Source organism: Primulina eburnea, chromosome 13 (genome assembly GCF_022965805.1).
Source record: "Primulina eburnea isolate SZY01 chromosome 13, ASM2296580v1, whole genome shotgun sequence".
Lineage (NCBI taxonomy): Eukaryota > Viridiplantae > Streptophyta > Magnoliopsida > Lamiales > Gesneriaceae > Primulina > Primulina eburnea.
This window is the reverse complement of record NC_133113.1, coordinates 32254920-32274980: the sequence shown is the minus strand read 5'-3', so window position 1 is coordinate 32274980 and position 20061 is coordinate 32254920. Positions and strand designations below refer to the sequence as shown.

Genomic DNA, 20061 nt, shown 5'->3' with positions numbered 1-20061 from the left:
TGATCTAACCTTTCATGACATATTGACAAATAAATTATACGTTCGTTATCAAATTATCTCTTTCTATCGTTTTGTCAATTCACAAATCCATTGTTCCTTCGACTCGAAATCGTACCGTAAAAGAAAACCCAAAATTTACCGACTGAATAAAATGATATATGATAGTACGTTGATGAATTAAAAAACAACATATGTTAATATTTGATGGATATAAAAATATCGTAGGATCTGTTCTATATATGTAAAATTGGTTGGACAACCTGTGACTTTTTGTATGGCAGCAACATTATTTACTGGCAACATTTAAGGTCCCTTGATTGGCGCGGATGCCCCATTTTTTATTAACTTATAAATTTACTGTTTCTATTTCCCTTTATTCATGAACGTGAACATTGACTTGTCATATATTTTTTAAAGATTTTATTTCATAGATCTTTATTATTATATTCTTTTTTTCCTTAAATTAAAGAAGCTCATGAGACTGCATTAATGGCCTTTATTGGTGATTAAAAATAAGTGGGAAATGAATTTTGGTCCATAAATTTGTCTATTTCTGAATTTTGGTCCATTAAGTTATAAAAGATTAGTTTTGGTTCGCGATTTTTTATTTTCGGTTACTTTGATCCAATTATTGATATGATATCTAACTGGTCAACAATATTTTCCGATGTCATGTTATCATTTTCATGTGTCACACAAGTATTTTTTAGTGTCACGTCATTATTTCTCGATGTCATTGTGAGGTCCGGGGCCGAAGTGAGCGGAGGGTGATCGTCAGTGCCATGAGGTTGTACGGACAATGAGCAGCTCCTGGCAGGCTTTTAGGCGGAGGGAAGATGGATGAACCGATCTTACACCGGAGAGGGATTCCGAAACTGTTCAGGCATGAGACTGTGCAGTTGAAGAGAACTTAAAAGATTTGATATGTATTACTCATATCAAGAAGGTGAATCTTCTTTTCGGTAGTTCATCATATAAGAACTCCAAAGTTAAGCATGCTTGACTTGGGCAATTTTGGGATGGGTGACCCCTGGGAGGTTTCCTACGCTGCATGTGAGTGAGGACATAAGCACGTTAGAAAGACTCGTTTTGGTATAGTGAGGACAGTCGTCGAATTTAGGGTTGAAAAGACTCGTTTTGGTATAGTGAGGACATTCATCGAATTTAGGGTGTTACATTCATATAAGGAATTAGACCAAAATAATCGGAAAATTAAAAATTAGAATACCAAAATAAAACTTTGAACAAGTTTATGGAAAGAAACAAAGCTTTTTTTTTTTTGAAAAAGGAAAGAAACAAAGCTATTTTCTCTAAAAATAAAGATTAAAATAAACCGTGCGAGAAAGATGGCCAATAGAATATTTTTTGTGGCTAGATTTTGATGAAGTGGTAACAAAAAGAAAAAAAGAAAAAGGCATGATAAGTAACAAAGCGTGTGCCTAAACTAAAGTTCAATTTACCAGATTCTTGCTACATTATCATCGAACATGCCATGTGGAGTTGCTTAACTTTAGATATTAATATATATATATATATATATATATATATATATATATATATATATATATATGCAGCAAATAGTTATGGGTTACCATGAGCAAAGGCTATAATATACAAGTCAATTTATAGCATTTCACTCTTAAATTTCCAACGAAATACTAATATATAGAGCATTTCTGTCCCCCATTCGTTCTTGCTTTACACTACACTTGGTTCTTGTTCACTATGGAGAATTCTCAATCACTAACGGCAACTGAAAGTTTTTCATACAGTTGGTTAATAGACAGAAAAACATCTTCTATCGATGAGTTGCTCGGCAATTTTACGCCTCGAGTAGTCGAAAGATCAGGCGAAAAAGAGGAGAATTTCAACTTTGATGTTCCTGTCACAGCGTTTCCTGTGTCCCTTGTTCATGCCGATGAAATTTTCTCAGATGGGCACATCATGCCTTTGTTTGTCGACAGATCAAAACCAGAAGCGTTCAAAAAGATGCCGCTTTCTACCCCTCCCTCGCCTGTTTCATCTTCAAGAAGTGCTCCATTTGTAGTTGACAGGAACCAGTATTACATGCTGGGAAAATGGAGGAAATCATCTAAAACGATCTTACAAAATTGTTTCCGGTTTATGAAGCCGCTGTGCAAAACGATAGGCTGCTCGAAGAAAAGCAGTAGAGTGGATGATCTTGAAAGAAAAGTGAGTGAAATTCAAAGGCGTGGGGATTCACTTGAGTCGTCACCTAGACCAAGTTCGGCTTATTCGGTTGTTGGCAAGAAAGCTGATCTTTATTATGGGCTTAAAAGGGTCAAGAGTTTGAGCAGTTCACCGCAATCTTCGCCTCGTTTAAGTCCATCGAATTCAAGTAATGTTCTCAGCATGTGTGATGTTGAGAGCTCAATCCATGAAGCAATTCTATACTGTAAAAGATCAATAGGTAATAAATCCTACCTATTTTAGCAGATTATTCATATGCTTTCACTTTCTATTTGCAGATTCTTGTCAAGTCTTGATTTATGTGACATTTTCTTACTAACATCTCAGAAATATGAAATGGGACAAGGACAAGAAAGAAGAACGTACGTGAAGGAGAAGAGTGTAAAGAGATTCAAGAAATGCAAGGCAGGAGTTTTAGATAATGCTTGCTGAACCATGTCTTCGGCCCTTCTTGTTTAACGTACGGCTCAGTTAACCAGTAACTTTATTCCCACACCCTAAAGAAAAGAGAAGAAAATGAAAAGAAATCCGTTGTAGAATCTTCCGACTGTTAATATCAGGAGAAAATGGTAATAAAAAAAATGAATAGTTTCTTATTAGATGTTGTAACAGATTAGAATACCTTCGGCTTAGAGGGCCTCGCAAGTTTCTATTTTCTTTTTTGTTACTTTGTGGGAATTGTTATTCATTTTTCGTGAAGCTCATTCAAAGAAAGTGATATTTGGACCACCAGCTTTGGTTTTGCATGTGATAATTGTTATGGTAAATGGGATAATAGTTGAAAATCCGGACCTTGCTTCCTTGTTGAATCTCATGCTTAATCCTCAAAACCTTGATTTCATCCATAAATATATGCTAACAATAATACACCACTTCAAAAAGAAATCGACAGAAAGATTCTGTTGGATTATCGTATTAAAAGTTATAATTGTGGTGACGAGAAATTTTAATTTTTTATCCATAAAACATTCCGAACACGTACGTCGGTTTGATTGTGTAATAAACAGATACTCACGCTCACGCAGGTTCAAGATGTGGGAAGTTTGGGACCAAGAATTTCACAAAGATAATGGATACTTTAGCAAGACAAGGTGTTGGAAGTTTGGGACCAAGAATTTCACAAAGAGCTTCTTGCAATTCCCGCTTTGTCCATTTTTCAACGTATAGTCATCTTTTTTAGTTTACAAAGGATTTTCACATCCTATAATTATTATTTATTAGCTAGTGAGAAGTATGATGAATTTTACAAAATTAATACTCTTTTCTTTGTTCAAGGATTCCCGACTCTCCAAGCAAAAGAAACACAGGTTGAGTAGAAGATAACTACAGACAAAGAGGACCACGAGAGAACATGTTACGAGAATAAGCCATGAAAAAACCATCATTTTATGTTTTCACGTGCCATTTTTTGTTTGCCTATCCTTGTTGTACACGGTGTGTATGTTTATCCTTTATTGATGAAACAAACACTATTATTAGTCAAGATCATGTATAATTTGATGATAAAAGCATATGAAATTAGCCAAGATTGAGGGGACCAACTCTCGAACACGTACTTGCCATCAATAAATGCATGCTCTTCTATCTCTGTCTCCATGCACAATGACTCGACTTTAGTCGAAAATTATGTGATGAGAATAAAATATATTTCATGAAAGGGGGGAAAAGACTTAAAATCAATTTGACGTGATATCCTCTTTCGTGAAATCCCCTCTAAATTGTCATCTTTTTACACTCACATACTTTAATAATTGAGTCATAACCTTGTCATAATTAAATTCATCAACATTTTTTTAGCAGGAAATATTGGAATATATTAGTATAAATGTCAAAAATATAATACAAACATTTTTATGACGCAAAACTTGAGTTATTAGGGATGATTGAAAGTTAATATTTGAAGCAGAACAACCGAACGAGAGATTTTTATTTATTGAACTGATTTGAACAAGTTTCGGTGAAATGACTCTGGAGTGAAAACTTAAGACAAACAACTTTTACTTGGCAAGAACAAAGACATTTGATGGCGCAAAGCAGGGACCAGAGACATTGTTATGACAAAGAACAAATCGTGTCTAAAATAGCGACTTTCGACTTTTGCTTCAGAAGCAGAAATATATAGGGCAATTCTAACTAAGGTGGTCTTTAAATCTTCTTGGTTTACTCGTGACAGATGTTCTTGTTCGAGTTTAGGTTCAATGGATTCAAGGCATTTGCAAACAAGCTTTACATTACAGATATGAGACATGGATATCTAGTACACGTAAACAGGAGAAACAAATACAAGTAAATAAACATGACATGACGAATATCTAAGATATGGATCCATGGCCACTCATTTTAGGACCATTTTGGGTCTGTTGCTTTTAGGTGTCACATGGAGCAATTCCTTAAATCTTGGTAATTGATTTTGATTTTGATTTTGTGGGATAAGATCCAAATGTTTTACTGCTCTGCCAAGACCGAAAGCCCGAAATTTAAGCATAATATTATATAGTATTTGATATTTAATTTTATGCTTAACAAATGAATAAACGACATTCTTTCCTTAACATATAAATAGTTCAAGGCATTTGTCGTTTAAATGTGAACCGGATAAGAAATATTTTTTCAGTATATATAATATATCGAATAAAAATGAAAGAGGCGAATTGATAATTTGTCCAAAATATGGATTATCGTACAATAGTTTCATATCTTGAAATTTTTCATGACATATCAAACAGTGTCTGTCAAATTGAGCTAGACCGGTACATGAACTAAATTACTTTTCTTTGCTATCTTGCAAACGTTCATACTGGCACAAGCGAGGTGTAAACAAATTGAATCTAGTTGAATATAATTAATATTTAAAAGTTTGAATTAGTTCTATTAAATTCAAGTTCGATTCGAAGTTAGAAAATTTTAAAACTTTTGACAGGAATTCGATTCGAATTAAAATCCAGTTTGAGTTTGTCTCGAAATTCGAACATGTTTACGAACTATTTAAATTATTGTTCGAAAATAAACACTCGAAAAACTCAAAATTTATTTATTTAATACATAATAAAATCCTATTAATACAATATTAAAACTGACAAGCATCTCTCACACTATTAGACAAGACAATTTGAGACACGAGTTAGGTTGGAAAAAAAATTCGAACTTGTTCAAATTCAACTCGATTTCAATAAACTCGAATACAAATCAAATAATTTTCGAATCAGTTCAAAAAAATAGAAAATTGGCTCGGTTGTAAACCCATTTATTAAGTCTTAGCTTTTGGTAGAGACAAAATTTTGATATATTAAACATGACAATTTTTAACAACTACAATTTTCAACTTCCATATTTGATTGAATATTTATGTATGTATAATATGAAAGATTAGATCAAGATTTAAATATATGTTAATCTTTCACATTTTGATCGAATTTTGGTCATTTGGGTAAAAGTTTTCGCATTTAATTCGAACGTGAATCTAGCTTTTCATATTTCGATCAAGTTTCACATATGAGTCAATATTTTGATGTTTGAGTCAAGCTTTACATATTTTGGGTGGAGTTTGAGTGAAATTTTTTGTCTCAATCCCAGATTATTGGTTAAGTATTACCTTAGGTAAAATCGAGGGGAAATTGAGTCAAGTGCTGAGCTGCTACATTTAAGACTATTTGAATATCGACCAGCAATTCATTTAATAAACCAACATGGCCTAATTATTATGCTCATCATGGCACGTTATTTCTTTCCATATAAAATTATTTCTCCCGTATAATCTCCAAATTGACATATAAGAAAACTATAATACAACAAAAAATTTTATTCAAAGAAAAAAAACTCATTTATGATGTAATTAAAATCCACGAATTACATCAATTTTATAATTTGAAATGAAATTGTTTGGAAATCTCTTGAATGTTGTTCATCTAAGAAAATTAATAGATTTATAATTCATAGACGAAATATCGAAAACGTCTCCATATAAAATTTAAAAAAAAAAACAGTGCTATCCCAATAGTGTTTGAGAGGTATTTTTGTTTTTTTAACTTTGGTGAATTATTTATTTTACAAATTTCCTCATAGTTTGATCGAATGAAAAATAACATAATTGATACGGTAATATTTTATTAAAAAGGGGGTCAGGAAAGTTTTGGATAGATTCCCAAATGTCTAGTGTGGAACGGGAATGGAGCTCGGTCCTCTTTGCAGGAAAGGACAACATTGTATCATAATTTTTCAATGCAGGACAAGACGAGAGGAATGCAGTTTTGTTCGTTTTTTGATTTGTCAAATTTAAGTATCGAGACAGCCTGTCTTTTTTTAACTCCATATTCTGAGGGAAATCTGGATCCGAATATATTTCTCTATTCACTTGTTGATCCATCCATACATCGAGGATGGTTCCATGCTGGCCATTTAATATTTTATTATTTCGATGACAATTTGACTATAATTCGCTCCGGAAAGGGCCTCGTAATATAAAATAATAAGATTGCAGTGGCCGTTTCATCTTAAAATACACATCTACACTTCAGGCCCAATTATGAATATCTCGTTTATCAAAATAGTAATAGTATGAATGAAGTCAACTGTTGCCACTACAAAAAGTATACTGGGTTTTGGGCCATTTTGTCAAAGATAGTACAGGCCCAAAACATGACATTATCATTAGTATTGCACAAGGTTTATTCTAATTAACCACATGATTATTAATTGCTTTAATAATGTTCTGTTCAAAATTATTAAACTTTTATGGATAACCAATTAAAAATAAAAACTACGAATACAAAATTATTAACTATTTGTTTTCAGCTATCTATTAATCAAAGAACTCTAGGCTGAAAAAGCAAATCACAACAAAACCAAGCGAATATATATATATATATATATATATATATATATATATATATATATATATATATATATATATATATATATATGAGAGTGTGTCTAATGTAAGACCGTCTCATGGATTATAATCTGTGAGACGGGTCAACCCTACTCATATTCACTATAAAAAATTAATACTCTTAGCATGAAAAGTAATACTTTTTCATGGGTGACCAAAATAAAAGACACATTTCACAAATACAACCTGTAAAACCATCTCACACAAGTTTTTGCCTATATACACATACAGTAATAACAACACGTCATAAATCTAATTAATAAGTTGTAATTAAAACTTAACCTTTCGTTTACACTTCTGCTGCTGAATCGCTTTAGTTGTGACGTTAACTGTGATGCTGCAATTCATTCTCACTGTCACGTGTTTCTTAAAGAAAATCATCTTCACTCTCCCGCCAACGCTCGTGTAACTGCCGATCGTCAGCAGACCCGAACTGAAATCCGAGTTCAGATTCGGCTGCTGCAGGATCCGATCCGTCATCACATCCACCGTCACGTTCATCCTCATGGTCCGACGCGCCTTCGCCCTACCCGATGGACCACGCGCCTCTCCGATCACCACGCCGTGGTAGAAAAGCGTGGCCGTCGTGTTCTGATACTTGAAGGACGCGAAGTTCGAGTTCTTCACGGAGACGTCGGCGGTCAGGGTGATATTAGACCCCGGCCGCGGAGTGGTGGTGCCATTGAGTAGCTCGATACTGTCGATGGTAACCCCGTTCATCCGGATGACTGGATCTTTGACTTTGAATACGGTAAATATTAGGACGACTACCACTATGGCTTGGATGAGGAGGAGCACTGTGATGGTGCCGCAGCACTTGATGCACCTTCGGCGGTTCGTTTTGTTGGCTGAGGCTTCGTCTTCGTCGCTACCGGTGTATCGACCAGCGGCGGGAGCGAGTGGGTGGACTTGGTCGGATGACTCCATCGGCGTTGGCATTTTGCGAGCCGGGGAGGGTGTTTTGAATTTGAAATGGTTACGGGGTTTTATATATCGAAGTTGACGTGTAAATGCACTACAAAATACTTCTTATATGGCAAAAGGTAACATGAATTATCAAAAATATGGGGTTTTATTTCTTAAACTCATTCCATATATACATATGATGGAGTTTGTAATATGAAATTTTCGTACGTTTATTTGATTCTTGGTATAGAAACCTTTAGCACAATCTGATTTTTGACACTTGAATATTTTTCATTTTAGTATTAATAAAATTTTGCAACGCATTAAGTAGAAAGCTATACAAAAATGGGTGTAGTGGTGGGGCCTAAAGTATTTGAAATTTTGGCTAAATGCTTTGATTATGTATCTTGACTTGTGTTCAGTGTGCTGCTGTACTTTGTTTACCCATTTTTTTCCATCGGGATGTCACTTGCCAACTTATTTTTAATATGAAAACGGAAAAGAAACAGAAAGATGATCGTTTTTATATTTTTTGAAAAAAACTAAAAACTTACATGAAAGCTACGATAAACGATGGGTGTAAGTTTTTAAAAGATTGATTCTTCAGCTCCACAAAACTTTACAGCATAATCTACTTTCCCCAATTTTTTTCTTACCGAGCTACAGTAATATTAAATCGACATGGGTAACAATTAAATAAAATAAAAAACTAAGGATAGGTTCGGAACAAACTAGCTAGACTCATAATTCTTGGTCAATATAAAGCTGTGGTAAGTGGAGTGCCCGCTAACATTAATATGATTGATTCTGTCACTAACCATTTGTCTACGATATTAATTACGGCACACGACACGTATTATATGATGCCTGTTTTTCCAAAATTTATACGACACATGTTTGAAGAAACATAGAGTAATAGTCGACAAATTTACCTTTTTGTATTGATTTTTTTTTAAAAAAAAATTACTGTGCTATAAAAAAAACAGTTTTTACAAGTATATCAAGAGAAAAAATGAAGCTTAATTTAGTAAAATGTCTTAAATGAGTATGGCACTACCAATCATTTAACTATTTCGTCACTATTCATGATGCTAAATTTATGTAGAAAGTCAAAAAATACATATACAGATCAAGATGGTATTAAATCGAATGTTGTGTGTAATCATATCAATCATATGTTGGTTTCAGACTTGGCCTAAAGATCTATAAGATAACGGTTACAAGAACATCACAATAAATGAAAGAATCCAACGCCCAACCATTTTTGACATTTGATATTCATATGAAATTTTGGGTGACTAGAAAAGGGCTTTTATTTCGACATACAAGATGTAAGCAAATTAATTCAACTTTTCATGATTGTCCGAAGTTTTGACTTAAATTTACGGAAAATGTTAGATTTTCCAGTTGATTTTTGGTATAAAATACCAAGTTGATGTTCAAATTATGCAACATCGTCTCGCGTACTCTGTTTCAAACTGCATTCATACTGACCTGGGCAACTGTTGTTCAACTAACTTGATTTGATTTGATAGCGACCCATTCGTAATCATGTACAATTTTCCACAATTCAAATCAATATGATCATTAGAAGTCTGTTGTATAACAGACACAGCTAAATATTTAAAAATATAACGCCCGCAATACCATATTGTTACTTAAAATTATATCATTACAATCAACTATTAAAATTTGAATTTTTAAGAAATATGGAATCATATCTTTGTACGGTTAAAACTATTTTACATCTAGAAGGGACCAGTTGGATCTACAAAATTAGTTCGGGAGTTACACATACCAATCTTTCCATAAAAATTTGTAAGTTTCAGCAAACAAGTAGGGCCGCATACGAACTGAGTTGAGAGAAAGAACGTAATTGATAGAATTGATTCTTTTTGTTTTTAAGAGTTCTAAAATAATTTATTGGTTTTGTTTTCTTTGTAAAGAAGACTAAAATCTTAAATGAATTCCTTCCCATAAAGTAACGCAAATATAGAATAGCATCGGTCAAAAAATAGGCTTCTTTCCATTCAACATGCCTAGTAAATGTTCCAAAACCAGACCACCGCCGTCTGTCAAACCAGAATGCATGTATTCATTAGTAATCCACAAACGAATTCCGGCAATCCCAGAAGCTGTCTCCATAGAAAGCTTGAAGTTAACATACATATCTTCAAAATACACAGCAGCCGCAATCGGCACCTGTAAACAAAAGATCCAATAAGTTATTGTTTCTCAAGGCATAAAGTGGCCTGGAGCAGCACCAAAACATAATATTCTAATATCTACGCATGCAGATATTTTATACCTGTTTACATGTGTGAACAACTATCAACTTGTTTTTCATCTACAATTAACAATCTTTACATTCATTTGTATAAAGAAACACGCTTAAGTATGTTTCATAGTCTTCGGAAAACCGAAACTAGATTAAAACTGAAACTTGTTAGATGAATATATTAGTGGTGGTGAGATGACATAAAGTCTTCATCGGCAAATTTCATTTTGGTTGAATTCATCATTGATAGATTTAAAACAAGTAGCTTTCAGAAATTATCCAGATAGCACAGTAGAAATAAAGCAATCCTTAAGGGAAAAAAAAGCTGACTGCAAATAGCATGAGACCAGAAAGATTTTCGGCACAGGACCTTGTTATTTTTCAAAGTTGAAATGTCGTATAAAGGAGGCCAATCTTTCTTCTCCGCCAATAGGTGAGCAGCATCTTTAAATGATTTCAAGGCTTGAATCTCATCGAACAGCCATGGAAATACCATCTAAAGGAAAAAAATTCAGCGCCAATGGACACTGGTTACAGCAATATAGTAACAGCTATGATAAACATGAAGCGATCAAATGCTATTTAGGCTAATCAATTCTGTACACAAACCGAAAGGGACAACCTCTGAAGAAAAAGTATAAAATCGCAAACCTATTTTTTCTTTAAAAGCTTTTTTTCCTGGTAAGCAAATATAAGCACTTTCTTTCATACCTCTCCAGTAAGCAGCACTGGACGTCCCTCTTTGACAGATTTTATTGCATCAAACTGGCTATCAAACTCTGACCTTGTTCTGTGAGCAGACCAACTTGAAGACGAACCCTTAAGTCCACTTATAACGAAGCAGTTAGACAATGGCATGAGAACAAACAGGTATATGAACAGCAAAGTGTTTTCAAATATCAGTGAAGGCAGTGACAACCTCGAGAGAACAAGGTGCTTCCAAATATTAGTGAAGGCAGTGACTACCAAAATGTTTACCTCACAGTATATGGACTCGTGCATCAGAGCATATAGAGGATTTGTATCAAAAGACAGCCACCTCTCATACTGAATGCATGTAAATACATGTCATTGAATTGCGGTGTACAACAATGGATTGATCCAAAGAAAAAAACACAAACAGATAATCACACACACTAAAGAACTAGAATGTTAAGGCATGTCTATACCGAATAGACAGTGTTTTAGCTTACAGCATTCAAAAAGTAATAGCTGATTTTCTTCGGTGCACCAGGAACTAATACAGGATCCCACACCCTCTCAAACCTGTGAACAACAATAAAATAAGAGACCAAAAAATTGGGAAAGCATAACAAAGACATTCTGCAGATGAATCTGTAGAGACTAACAAGTAGTGCAGACGTTCAAAACCATTGCTAGTTCCTAAACCAGACAAACCTAAGAGCTGCAGCCCCCTAGGTGTTAAGATACCACCGGATGGAAGAGGTACCTATATAAAAAGAAAAAAACGTAAAGGAAATGGAAGAAGTGAGGTAAAGTTAGACGTGAGTTCTACCAGTTACATTGTTTTTTGGTTATATTTATCTCACCCCTCCTCCATCAGATTCGGATAAGTGATCAACTACTTCTCGTATTATCTCAATATCTTGGGGGAATCTCTGGTAATACTTTTCGTTTTGAGTCATAACCTGCTGATAGCAAGCTCTGTAAACAATATCTGCAGCACATCCACTTCTAATTGGTGGTATTCCACCAGTTAAAAGGACTTGTTTCAGTCCCTGTGGAGCAAAACTCAGGTAACTAACTGCACAGAAGCCTCCATAACTCTGCAGGATGTAAGAATTGTCTCCAAGATGTAACCATATGAAGACAGTTCACTAAACAAATTTGTGCATCATACACGAAAGGTCCACAAAATAAGAAACATTATGATGCAATAGGTGTGTGAACTTTGCATTCATTATGATTTGCCCAGGACCAGAGAGAGATGCATCAAGACCACCATTACTGAATTTAAGTAGAACAAAAGAGCTTACTCAGGAAAAAAAACTGAACAAATGTCCGAATATAACTGCTCAACATGAAAGAAAGGAGACCAAGCTGAATACCAACACACAAAGACAAATGGTTCACAATATATCATCTACCTGCCCCAACACTGTCCAGGGTCTGGAATTGGGAACGAGTAGTTTGCGAACAAACTCAGCATCATTCACTATATTGTCAGCTCGGAAATATTTCAAGTAGTCAGCCAAATCCTCCGCTGATTTAAACTGTGACATTGATGATGTTGTTAAAGGTGTTGACAAACCTGTACCACGCTGTGCCAGAAACATATCAGCAGCGAAGAAGATTGAAATCAATTAAAATACTGAGGAACATAAAAAGGGTATCAAAATAGCTTGCCTGGTCCATTAGAATAACACGGAATTCCTCACATGCTTTATTTATCCATCCACCAGCTTCAGTTGGTCGCTGACACTCAAAACCTGGCCCACCCTGCAAGTACAATAAGAATGGGAGGATATGTTCTTCCTTCCCAACTGTGCGGCATGGTGCACGCTATATTAGTAATGACATTTGATGCCATAAGAAGAATTGGTTAAGAGAGAATCAAGCCACTGGAAAGGTGAATTGTATGTATTAATGTATCACTGATTTGAATATTCATGTTGACACTGTATGATTAAGTACCCACCACATTCTTGTTTCTTTTTATTCGTTTCTGCAACTGTAACCGATGGTAGTTATACAAGGTTTGAGCAAAGGGAAATAACAGAATATGTTTCAATTTTCGTGTAACTGGCACTATCATTCACCATCTTTAAATTAATGAATACCTAGAGATATAGAGGCTAACATTAATAAAGAAAAGAATAAACTATCACGGAAAGGAGAAAAAACAACGAAGTACACATTTCTTGCTATTGCTCTAAGAATGACATATTTAGCCCATTTATACTCATAAGCCACAACTAACAAGCACCTGGCTAACCACCCAATAGCAAGTAGCAACAAACATACCAGTAAAGAGGAATAAAAACACACTCAAAGCCAATTTAATGGATAGAAGACCTATTAAACGAGCACAGGTTATTGGGACCAACGATTTATGATATGGTCTCGAAGTCATGCTCAGATGTTCAAATTACAATCTGATACTATTAAGTTGGTCTAAACGTATTTGTAGAGAAAAGGTCGAACTTTATCAAAGATTGCACATGAAACTGGAATTTTTACATGTTTAAGAACGCAGCCAACGACAGGATAACACCGAACACCGTTATATGTGACTACAGTATAATCACCACATTTTAAATCATCATTTTTTCTTCAACATAATTGTGTGTGAGAGGGTGTATCTGCTTAAATGGGGAAAACCAACTGAAACAGGAAAGTCGTAGCTTCGTTACCAGAGACGATTTCGCGAACAAAGACGGAGACCTTGGGGGAAGCAGAATAATCGAGGGAGTAGTCGAGTGGTACTGTGAATCGATGGTCACGGAGCCGGAGCTCCGGCACTGAGAACCACTCCCCGGTAACTCGCGCACCTTCGCCGCCGGTGGCAGAGGCTGCGGTGGCGTCTACAGTGGACATGGATTTCGCGAGCGATCTGCTGGAGGGGTAAAAGTGGAAAACTTTGCTTAGACGCAGTGCAGAGAATGAAAATGCGGGAGGGTTTGGGGGTGGGGAAATCTGAAGTTGGAGGTGTGACGTAAGCAATGGTAGGTGTTCCCGTATTTTCGGGGAGAGAGCTGGGGAGCTATACGCTGTTGCGGTCTGCATGAGAAGGTAAAACTGCATCTCAACAAAAATTTAAAATTTTAAAAATATGATTTTTTTTTTTTGGATTTGTGGGATTGGGACACCCAAGATTAGTACTAATTTTATTTTATTATCATATCTTTTAGGATTAGTCATAGTTCGAAAAGAATTGCAAGTTCGCCATTTTCTTTTGTTCTTCGTAGCTTCGAAGACCATACAATCTGCTCGTAAATAATTCAATAGCTTTTTTTTTCTCGCTTTTAATTTGTTTGGGCAGTACAATTCAGGGTTTTTTCATTTAGATGATGTTGGCGTAGGCTTTTGGGTTTTTTCTTGAAAAACATTTTGAGTCGATATCAAATGGCGTGACTCATTTTCACTTTTGTCGTTTCGATTCATTTATAAAATACGCTTCCTATCATCTATATTATCTTAGTTGGTTGATAAAATCTTTCAAGACTCTCGACCGGTACTAAACCTAACGTTATCGTGAATTAATTTCCCGGACTTGAGATTTAGGGGAAAAACCTTAAATGCGCGAGAATCTATTGTCATAATTTCGATGAGTAGAAAAATTATGTAACCACGCTTCAGGAGGGTAAATGAAAGGCACAAGTTAACGAGAGAATACTTGACGTAAATTATTTATTTGTTTATTTTATTTATTGAGTTCATAAACCAAAGCAAACCCGACAAACAAGGAAACATCTAGAAATTTAATGTAAGTTTCAAATCAACAGTCTAAAATTCGTGAAAATGGGTCGGCAAGAACCTTAGATCCCACGACCTAAAACCATTTTTGCATCACCAGAGATACATATGGAATCGAATAAATTTTTTACATCAGCAAGGCTCTTTACTCCTTTTTTTCCCTTTTTTTCCCTTTTTTATATAAATAAATTAACGAAAAAAAAAAATCAAAGGCTTCTATGTTAAAGAATTTTACATGTCAACATAAAATTTGTGATCTCGAGATTCTTTACGGCAGCTTCTGGAACCTAGAAAAAGGAAAATGAAAAAAAGCACAATGTCAGAGGAAAAGTAAGACCTTTTTTTCCCTTCACGAAGTCAACCACCGCCACCGCCGGCGGTCGTTGTATTCTTGTCGAGCCAAGGGAACTGTAGGCTCGCTGGGAACTGATCGTCGATACATTCGCCGGGGTCGAGTCCAGCTAAATCCCCCAAACCCTCGAAGAAATCATCTTCTAACGCCATGTCCGAAACGCTTAAATCGTCATCCTCAGCTTCTGCCAACTCCTCCTGGCTGCTCTCTAACTTTCCAGGCGTCAGAGAGAGGTCTTCTGGTGGTGACGTTGGAGGCGAGCAAGACCGTTTGTCCGGGTTTTCTGAGCCGGGATTCGCCGCAGCCGGCTTCTGGCGTGTGCACCCGGCGAGTGAGTTGCGGTGGGTAGGAATAGGGTGGTTGTGCTCGGCTGTGTAGGTGATGATGAACATTCCCGGGTCGGATCTATTCCGCTCCACTTGTTTTCTTGCCATACAGCCTTTTGAGGTGCTGCATTTATAATAGCCCCTGTTTGTGCACCCCAAAAAAAGAAACGACCATCAAATATTCAAGAAACACCAACTTTCTGAAAATAGGCAATAAAAATAAAAACATAATCTTATGAGATATCGGATTTAACGAAAAATAAAGAGGGAAAATTGAAGAACCAAACCTTGGATAGGGTGAACCTTTAATGGGTTTTTGCCCATATTTTCTCCAAGACCACATATCAGATGATGAGTTCTCTGCCGGGACATGACAAACCCTCTTCAAATTGTTCTTCCTACGCAATAATTAACCGGGAAAAAAAACTAAAGCTCGGAGGCAAAAAAATCGAACCGTTATCACCGATAAAGCTATAAATAATTTCAACTTCGCTTGTACAAATTTTACCTTCTTTTGGCCGACCTCGAAGTAGGATTCTGCGAAACAGTAGTAGCTTTTGAGGCATTAGGAACAGATATGGGTAGCTGCTTTTGCGTAATCTGTGTCTGTTGGAGTAATTGCCGCGCCATTTGCTGCTGCTGTTGCTCCGACGATGGCAGCCCTTGAAAACCCCCAAGAACGGAGAGCGGTGAAATAGGTAAACTTTTTGGAGAAACAACCGATCCTATTCGTGAAGCTGGCTGCTGTGATCTTGGGAAAAAGGGTTTGCATAAATCATGCAGGTCTTCAATGAAGCTCTCCCTTCTTGGTTGAAACAGATCTTGACGGTAATTATAAGCAGCCGAGGTGTTGTAATTTTGTTGGAAGTTAGCGGTAAGAAGATCATCCGAGGGAGTTTGGACGCTGGCGGTGGCTGTGGGGGTGGAGGTGGAGGTGGAGCCGCAGCCTCTTACCACTGCGTGCAGATCCCAATCGTCCTCCATTTTCTCTGTTTTCTCTTGGGTCAGATATGAAAAGTAAAAAAAGAAGGCGCTGACTTTTGGAGGTGTGGTAGAGAAGTGGGGAAAGAGAATAATGCAGAAGGAAAAGATAACAATTTAATTTATATATAATAATAATGGAGAGCTAGCCAGCACTTATGGTTGACAAATCGATGTGCAAATTGCCCCCAACTAAATATTTCATTTAATAAATTATAAATTTTAAGATAACACTAAAAAATAATTATCGCATTATTCGAACAAAAAAACATAAGGTCCAATTTCAACTTATATGGAATTTACATGTGCGACATACTCAACCTAAATAGTGTTGATAGGAAATAGGAATAATCGAAGTTATGACCATATATTTCACCTTCGTTGTTTGCTTCATCAACTCAGATATGTAATAAAAAATATTATTCTATATTGAGTTGTGCAAAGGTGTAAAATGGAATAATATGTTAATACAGATATAAGATAATAATAATTAACTAAAGATTATCATTATTTTTCTAATAGATAAAAAAGTTGATAAAAACAGATATTTGAATCAGATGCTGGGATGTAGGTTGACTTTGTTTAAAGTCAAAGCGGTGAGAGAGACGCCAAAGTCCACGCGGTTTTGTTCAAATTACATTACTAAATGGAAACAGAGTGCATTGTGCTTCGTGTGTTGCACTTGCCGACACAGAAAAAGGAGGCACAGCCACGTGGGTGGCTTCCTCTCCTTCTCTGTTTTTTTTTTTTTTTTTTAAATTCAAGTACGTGGATAAGTGTTCTTCAATATATATATATATATATACTAATAAATATTTTCACGAGATTGATTGACCTATTCCAAAAAAATCAACGGCCATGCCCAGCAAAGAGAATGTGATCGACGGCTGCTGGGTGGTGATGTGCATGACATAGAAATGAGGATAGCATGACATACATCTATGTATAGGATAGTTTCATACGGTAGGAGAACGCAATCCGTGTCTCGCAAAGTGTGTATAGGATAGTTTCATACGGTAGACATTTATCAAAAGGTCAATTGTTTAATTTTTTTTTAAAATTTGAAACATTATACATTATTAATTAAATGTGATTTACGTTATTAACGTGATTTTATATAATATTCGTTTGAACATTTGTGTTTCCAAAGCAGGCACGAGGCTAGAGAAAAAAAAATTATATATATATATATATATATATATATATAAATTAATTAATGATTAAATATTAAAAAATGTTAGTTCGTATATTTGTTAAATTGAACAAAACAATATAAAAAAAATATTTTTTTATTCGTTGTCACTTGCCAATTTTAAAAACTCACATCTTTTCTTCACCTTTCTTCTTCTTCTTTTTTCAATTTTTTTGTTCAATCATTATCAGTACCTCTTATTTGTATTTCGTTATCACCTGTTGTCAAAAATTAAAAGTATTCATATTTTCGGAAATTTTGTGACATATTATATGTTTTTGCACCATATTAAAGTGTTTCTTAAAAATTTATGATGAAATCGGTTGGCGATATCTCCATCGATGCTAATCGAAATTTGAAACCGAGCCCGGATTTAGAGATCCCACGTCGAGAGCTATCTTTTCATATCAATTTTTTCAAGTTTTGGCACAACCAGAAAATCGGCCGTCACTAATTTTGTTCTACTTCCGTTCGGTTCCGCAACTTCCACCGTCAGTATTCCCGAATTTGGAGTAATCTAGGTTTGATTTTCAGCTTTTCTTTGGCCCACATTTTGAGAATCACCTACGACACAGCACAACAACATTTTTTTACAGTACAATCAAGAACGAGTCGTGAGATAAGATAGATTAGGTAGGCCGACCGAAATATGATTTATATATAACTTCATGTTTCCCTTGTCACGCCCCGAGACCGGGGTTAGTCGACACCGGCGTTATCTCGCAATCACATAATTGCAAAACAACAAGCCTCGTAGTAGATCAAAATAACCAGTCTTTTTCATAGCCAATGATCGTCTTTACAATGCGATAGAATTAAAATGCGGAAGCGTAAATACATAATACTGAAATCGTAAATACATAATACTGAAATCATAAGACTGAATAATCAATCGATCACGAAATAGACTGCTCTTCACCATCCCCAAAAGTATTCTTGCTCCTCATCCTCAATTTGCTTCTCATTCTTATCTGGGAGGGGAGGTAAGGGGTGAGTATTTTGGGGGGAAATACTCAGTAAATGGGGGCCAATCGTGCACGAAAAATATCGAGGTTATACATATAAACGAATTATCACAATGTCAATATTTAGTATGTCGAAATAAAAGAAAACGGATACAGCACTGAAATCATCTCATTTTCGATGGTTTTTAACTGATCAGTCCCCTATATGTTACTCCTCTAAGGGGTGAGGCCAAAGGAACGGTTATTATAACCCACCGCATCAGGGCCTAAACAAAGATTTCAAAGTTCGGAATTTCCTTTACCATTTCTAAGTCGAATCATTACAGTGCTTAACAAATACTCAACATACTTTCAATGAACGAAATTTCCAAGAAAGGTTACATACGACGTAGAACGAATATATCATGCCGATATAATTTTTAAAGTCATAGCTATTTCGAAAATAGTAGTCAAGAACCCACTTATTTCGAATAATATATTTCGAAAATATTATGCCAATTGAAATAGTAGCAAAACCACTTACAGTATTTCGATTGCTCAAAGAAACGTAAACACGAACGGCGAGATTGCGGCAGAGCTTCTAGAGGGCGAAGAGCTTCGAGACTACAGCGTTGCTAGAGAGGATTTCGAGAGTGGATGCCAATTCGAATGAGGAGCCCTCCTTTATATAGGCACAAGAAAACCTTCTACAAGGTAGGCTCCAGTCGCTCCCTGAATGACGCCGCGTTGATGGCTCCCTGAATGACGCCGTGTTGATGGCTCCATGAATGACGCCGATGGCTTGATTTCGGCTGGAGTGATTTCGGCTGGTGCATGGTCTTCACATTCTCCCCTCCTTAATGTAAGTTTCGTCCTCGAAACTTGGATCCTCTTGTCCTTCGAAAAGGTAAGGGTAATGGTTTCTCATTTTCTCTTCGAGTTCCCAAGTGGCTTCTCTTTCGGTGTGATTGGACCATTGTACTTTGACGTATGGGATCGTTCGTCGTCTTAGCACTTGGTCCTTGGCATCCACAATTCTGATCGGGACTTCCTTATAAGTAAGGCCTTCATTCAAGTCTCCCTCGATTAAGAGTGGTTCAGCTTCGAGGATGTGGCTTGGATCCGAAACATATCTTCTTAGTTGTGACACATGGAAAACATTATGGATTCTAGACATACTCGGTGGGAGTGCCAATCTGTATGCAAGTGTCCCCACTTTCCCTAGAATTTCAAAAGGTCCAACATATCTAGGGTTCAGTTTCCCGGGTTTGTTGAATCGAACCACACCTTTCATTGGTGATACTTTCAAGTATGCTTTGTCTCCCGCTATGAATTCCACTGGTCTTCTTTTCAAGTCAGCCCAACTTTTCTGTCGATCTTGGGCAACTTTGAGTCTCTCCTTGATTATAGCGATTTTATCCACTGTTTCTTGGATCAATTCGGGTCCAGTGATGGCCTTTTCTCCTACTTCATCCCAATATAGTGGTGACCGACATTTTCGCCCATACAGAGCTTCATACGGCGCCATTCCGATGCTGCTGTGAAA

The 20061-nt window shown here is 36.0% G+C and overlaps 4 protein-coding genes across 6 annotated transcripts; 1 reads left to right on the top strand and 3 right to left on the bottom strand.

Annotated features, from left to right (window-relative positions):
• Window positions 1-1591: 1591 nt before the first annotated feature.
• LOC140809509 (probable membrane-associated kinase regulator 6) lies at window positions 1592-2940 on the top strand. Its single transcript, XM_073167164.1, has 2 exons — window positions 1592-2431; window positions 2539-2940. The coding sequence occupies exons 1-2, from the start codon at window positions 1726-1728 to the stop codon at window positions 2544-2546; spliced, it is 714 nt and encodes a 237-aa protein (XP_073023265.1). The 5' UTR covers window positions 1592-1725; the 3' UTR covers window positions 2547-2940.
• A 4299-nt stretch (window positions 2941-7239) lies between these two features.
• Window positions 7240-8142, bottom strand: LOC140809477 (late embryogenesis abundant protein At1g64065-like). The gene has a single exon (XM_073167117.1). The coding sequence runs from the start codon at window positions 8036-8038 to the stop codon at window positions 7370-7372; it is 669 nt and encodes a 222-aa protein (XP_073023218.1). The 5' UTR covers window positions 8039-8142; the 3' UTR covers window positions 7240-7369.
• A 1745-nt stretch (window positions 8143-9887) lies between these two features.
• LOC140809113 (uncharacterized) lies at window positions 9888-14070 on the bottom strand. 3 transcript variants are annotated; one of them, XM_073166596.1, is made up of 10 exons: window positions 13658-14070; window positions 12651-12787; window positions 12392-12565; window positions 11834-12070; window positions 11633-11733; window positions 11477-11549; window positions 11262-11330; window positions 10995-11102; window positions 10654-10779; window positions 9892-10207 (listed from the first exon to the last, which is right to left on the bottom strand). In XM_073166596.1, exons 1-10 carry the CDS (start codon window positions 14046-14048, stop codon window positions 10013-10015), a joined length of 1611 nt encoding a protein of 536 aa, XP_073022697.1. In that variant the 5' UTR covers window positions 14049-14070; the 3' UTR covers window positions 9892-10012. The 3 variants fall into 3 exon arrangements, with proteins under 3 accessions (XP_073022696.1, XP_073022695.1, XP_073022697.1); XM_073166595.1 differs by having other exon boundaries at window positions 9888-10207; window positions 10995-11330; window positions 11834-12022; XM_073166594.1 differs by having other exon boundaries at window positions 9890-10207; window positions 10995-11330.
• Window positions 14071-14703: 633 nt separating this feature from the next.
• LOC140810741 (WRKY transcription factor 22-like) lies at window positions 14704-16486 on the bottom strand. The gene is made up of 3 exons (XM_073168624.1): window positions 15907-16486; window positions 15686-15796; window positions 14704-15540 (listed from the first exon to the last, which is right to left on the bottom strand). The coding sequence occupies exons 1-3, from the start codon at window positions 16380-16382 to the stop codon at window positions 15078-15080; spliced, it is 1050 nt and encodes a 349-aa protein (XP_073024725.1). The 5' UTR covers window positions 16383-16486; the 3' UTR covers window positions 14704-15077.
• Window positions 16487-20061: the final 3575 nt, after the last annotated feature.

What these genes read in the sequence shown, in the direction of transcription:
- LOC140809477 (XM_073167117.1), bottom strand. Translation starts at nt 8,038, where the DNA reads ATGCCAACGCCGATGGAGTCATCCGACCAAGTCCACCCACTCGCTCCC.
- LOC140809113 (XM_073166594.1), bottom strand. Translation starts at nt 14,048, where the DNA reads ATGCAGTTTTACCTTCTCATGCAGACCGCAACAGCGTATAGCTCCCCA. An exon ending in CCGAATCTGATGGAGGAGGG is followed by an intron (nt 11,734 to 11,833) that starts GTGAGATAAATA and finishes CTTTTTATATAG; the next exon opens with GTACCTCTTCCATCCGGTGG. An exon ending in GCTATTACTTTTTGAATGCT is followed by an intron (nt 11,331 to 11,476) that starts GTAAGCTAAAAC and finishes ACATGCATTCAG; the next exon opens with TATGAGAGGTGGCTGTCTTT.
- LOC140809509 (XM_073167164.1), top strand. Translation starts at nt 1,726, where the DNA reads ATGGAGAATTCTCAATCACTAACGGCAACTGAAAGTTTTTCATACAGT.
- LOC140810741 (XM_073168624.1), bottom strand. Translation starts at nt 16,382, where the DNA reads ATGGAGGACGATTGGGATCTGCACGCAGTGGTAAGAGGCTGCGGCTCC. An exon ending in TCGAGGTCGGCCAAAAGAAG is followed by an intron (nt 15,797 to 15,906) that starts GTAAAATTTGTA and finishes ATTATTGCGTAG; the next exon opens with GAAGAACAATTTGAAGAGGG. An exon ending in AAAGGTTCACCCTATCCAAG is followed by an intron (nt 15,541 to 15,685) that starts GTTTGGTTCTTC and finishes GTGCACAAACAG; the next exon opens with GGGCTATTATAAATGCAGCA.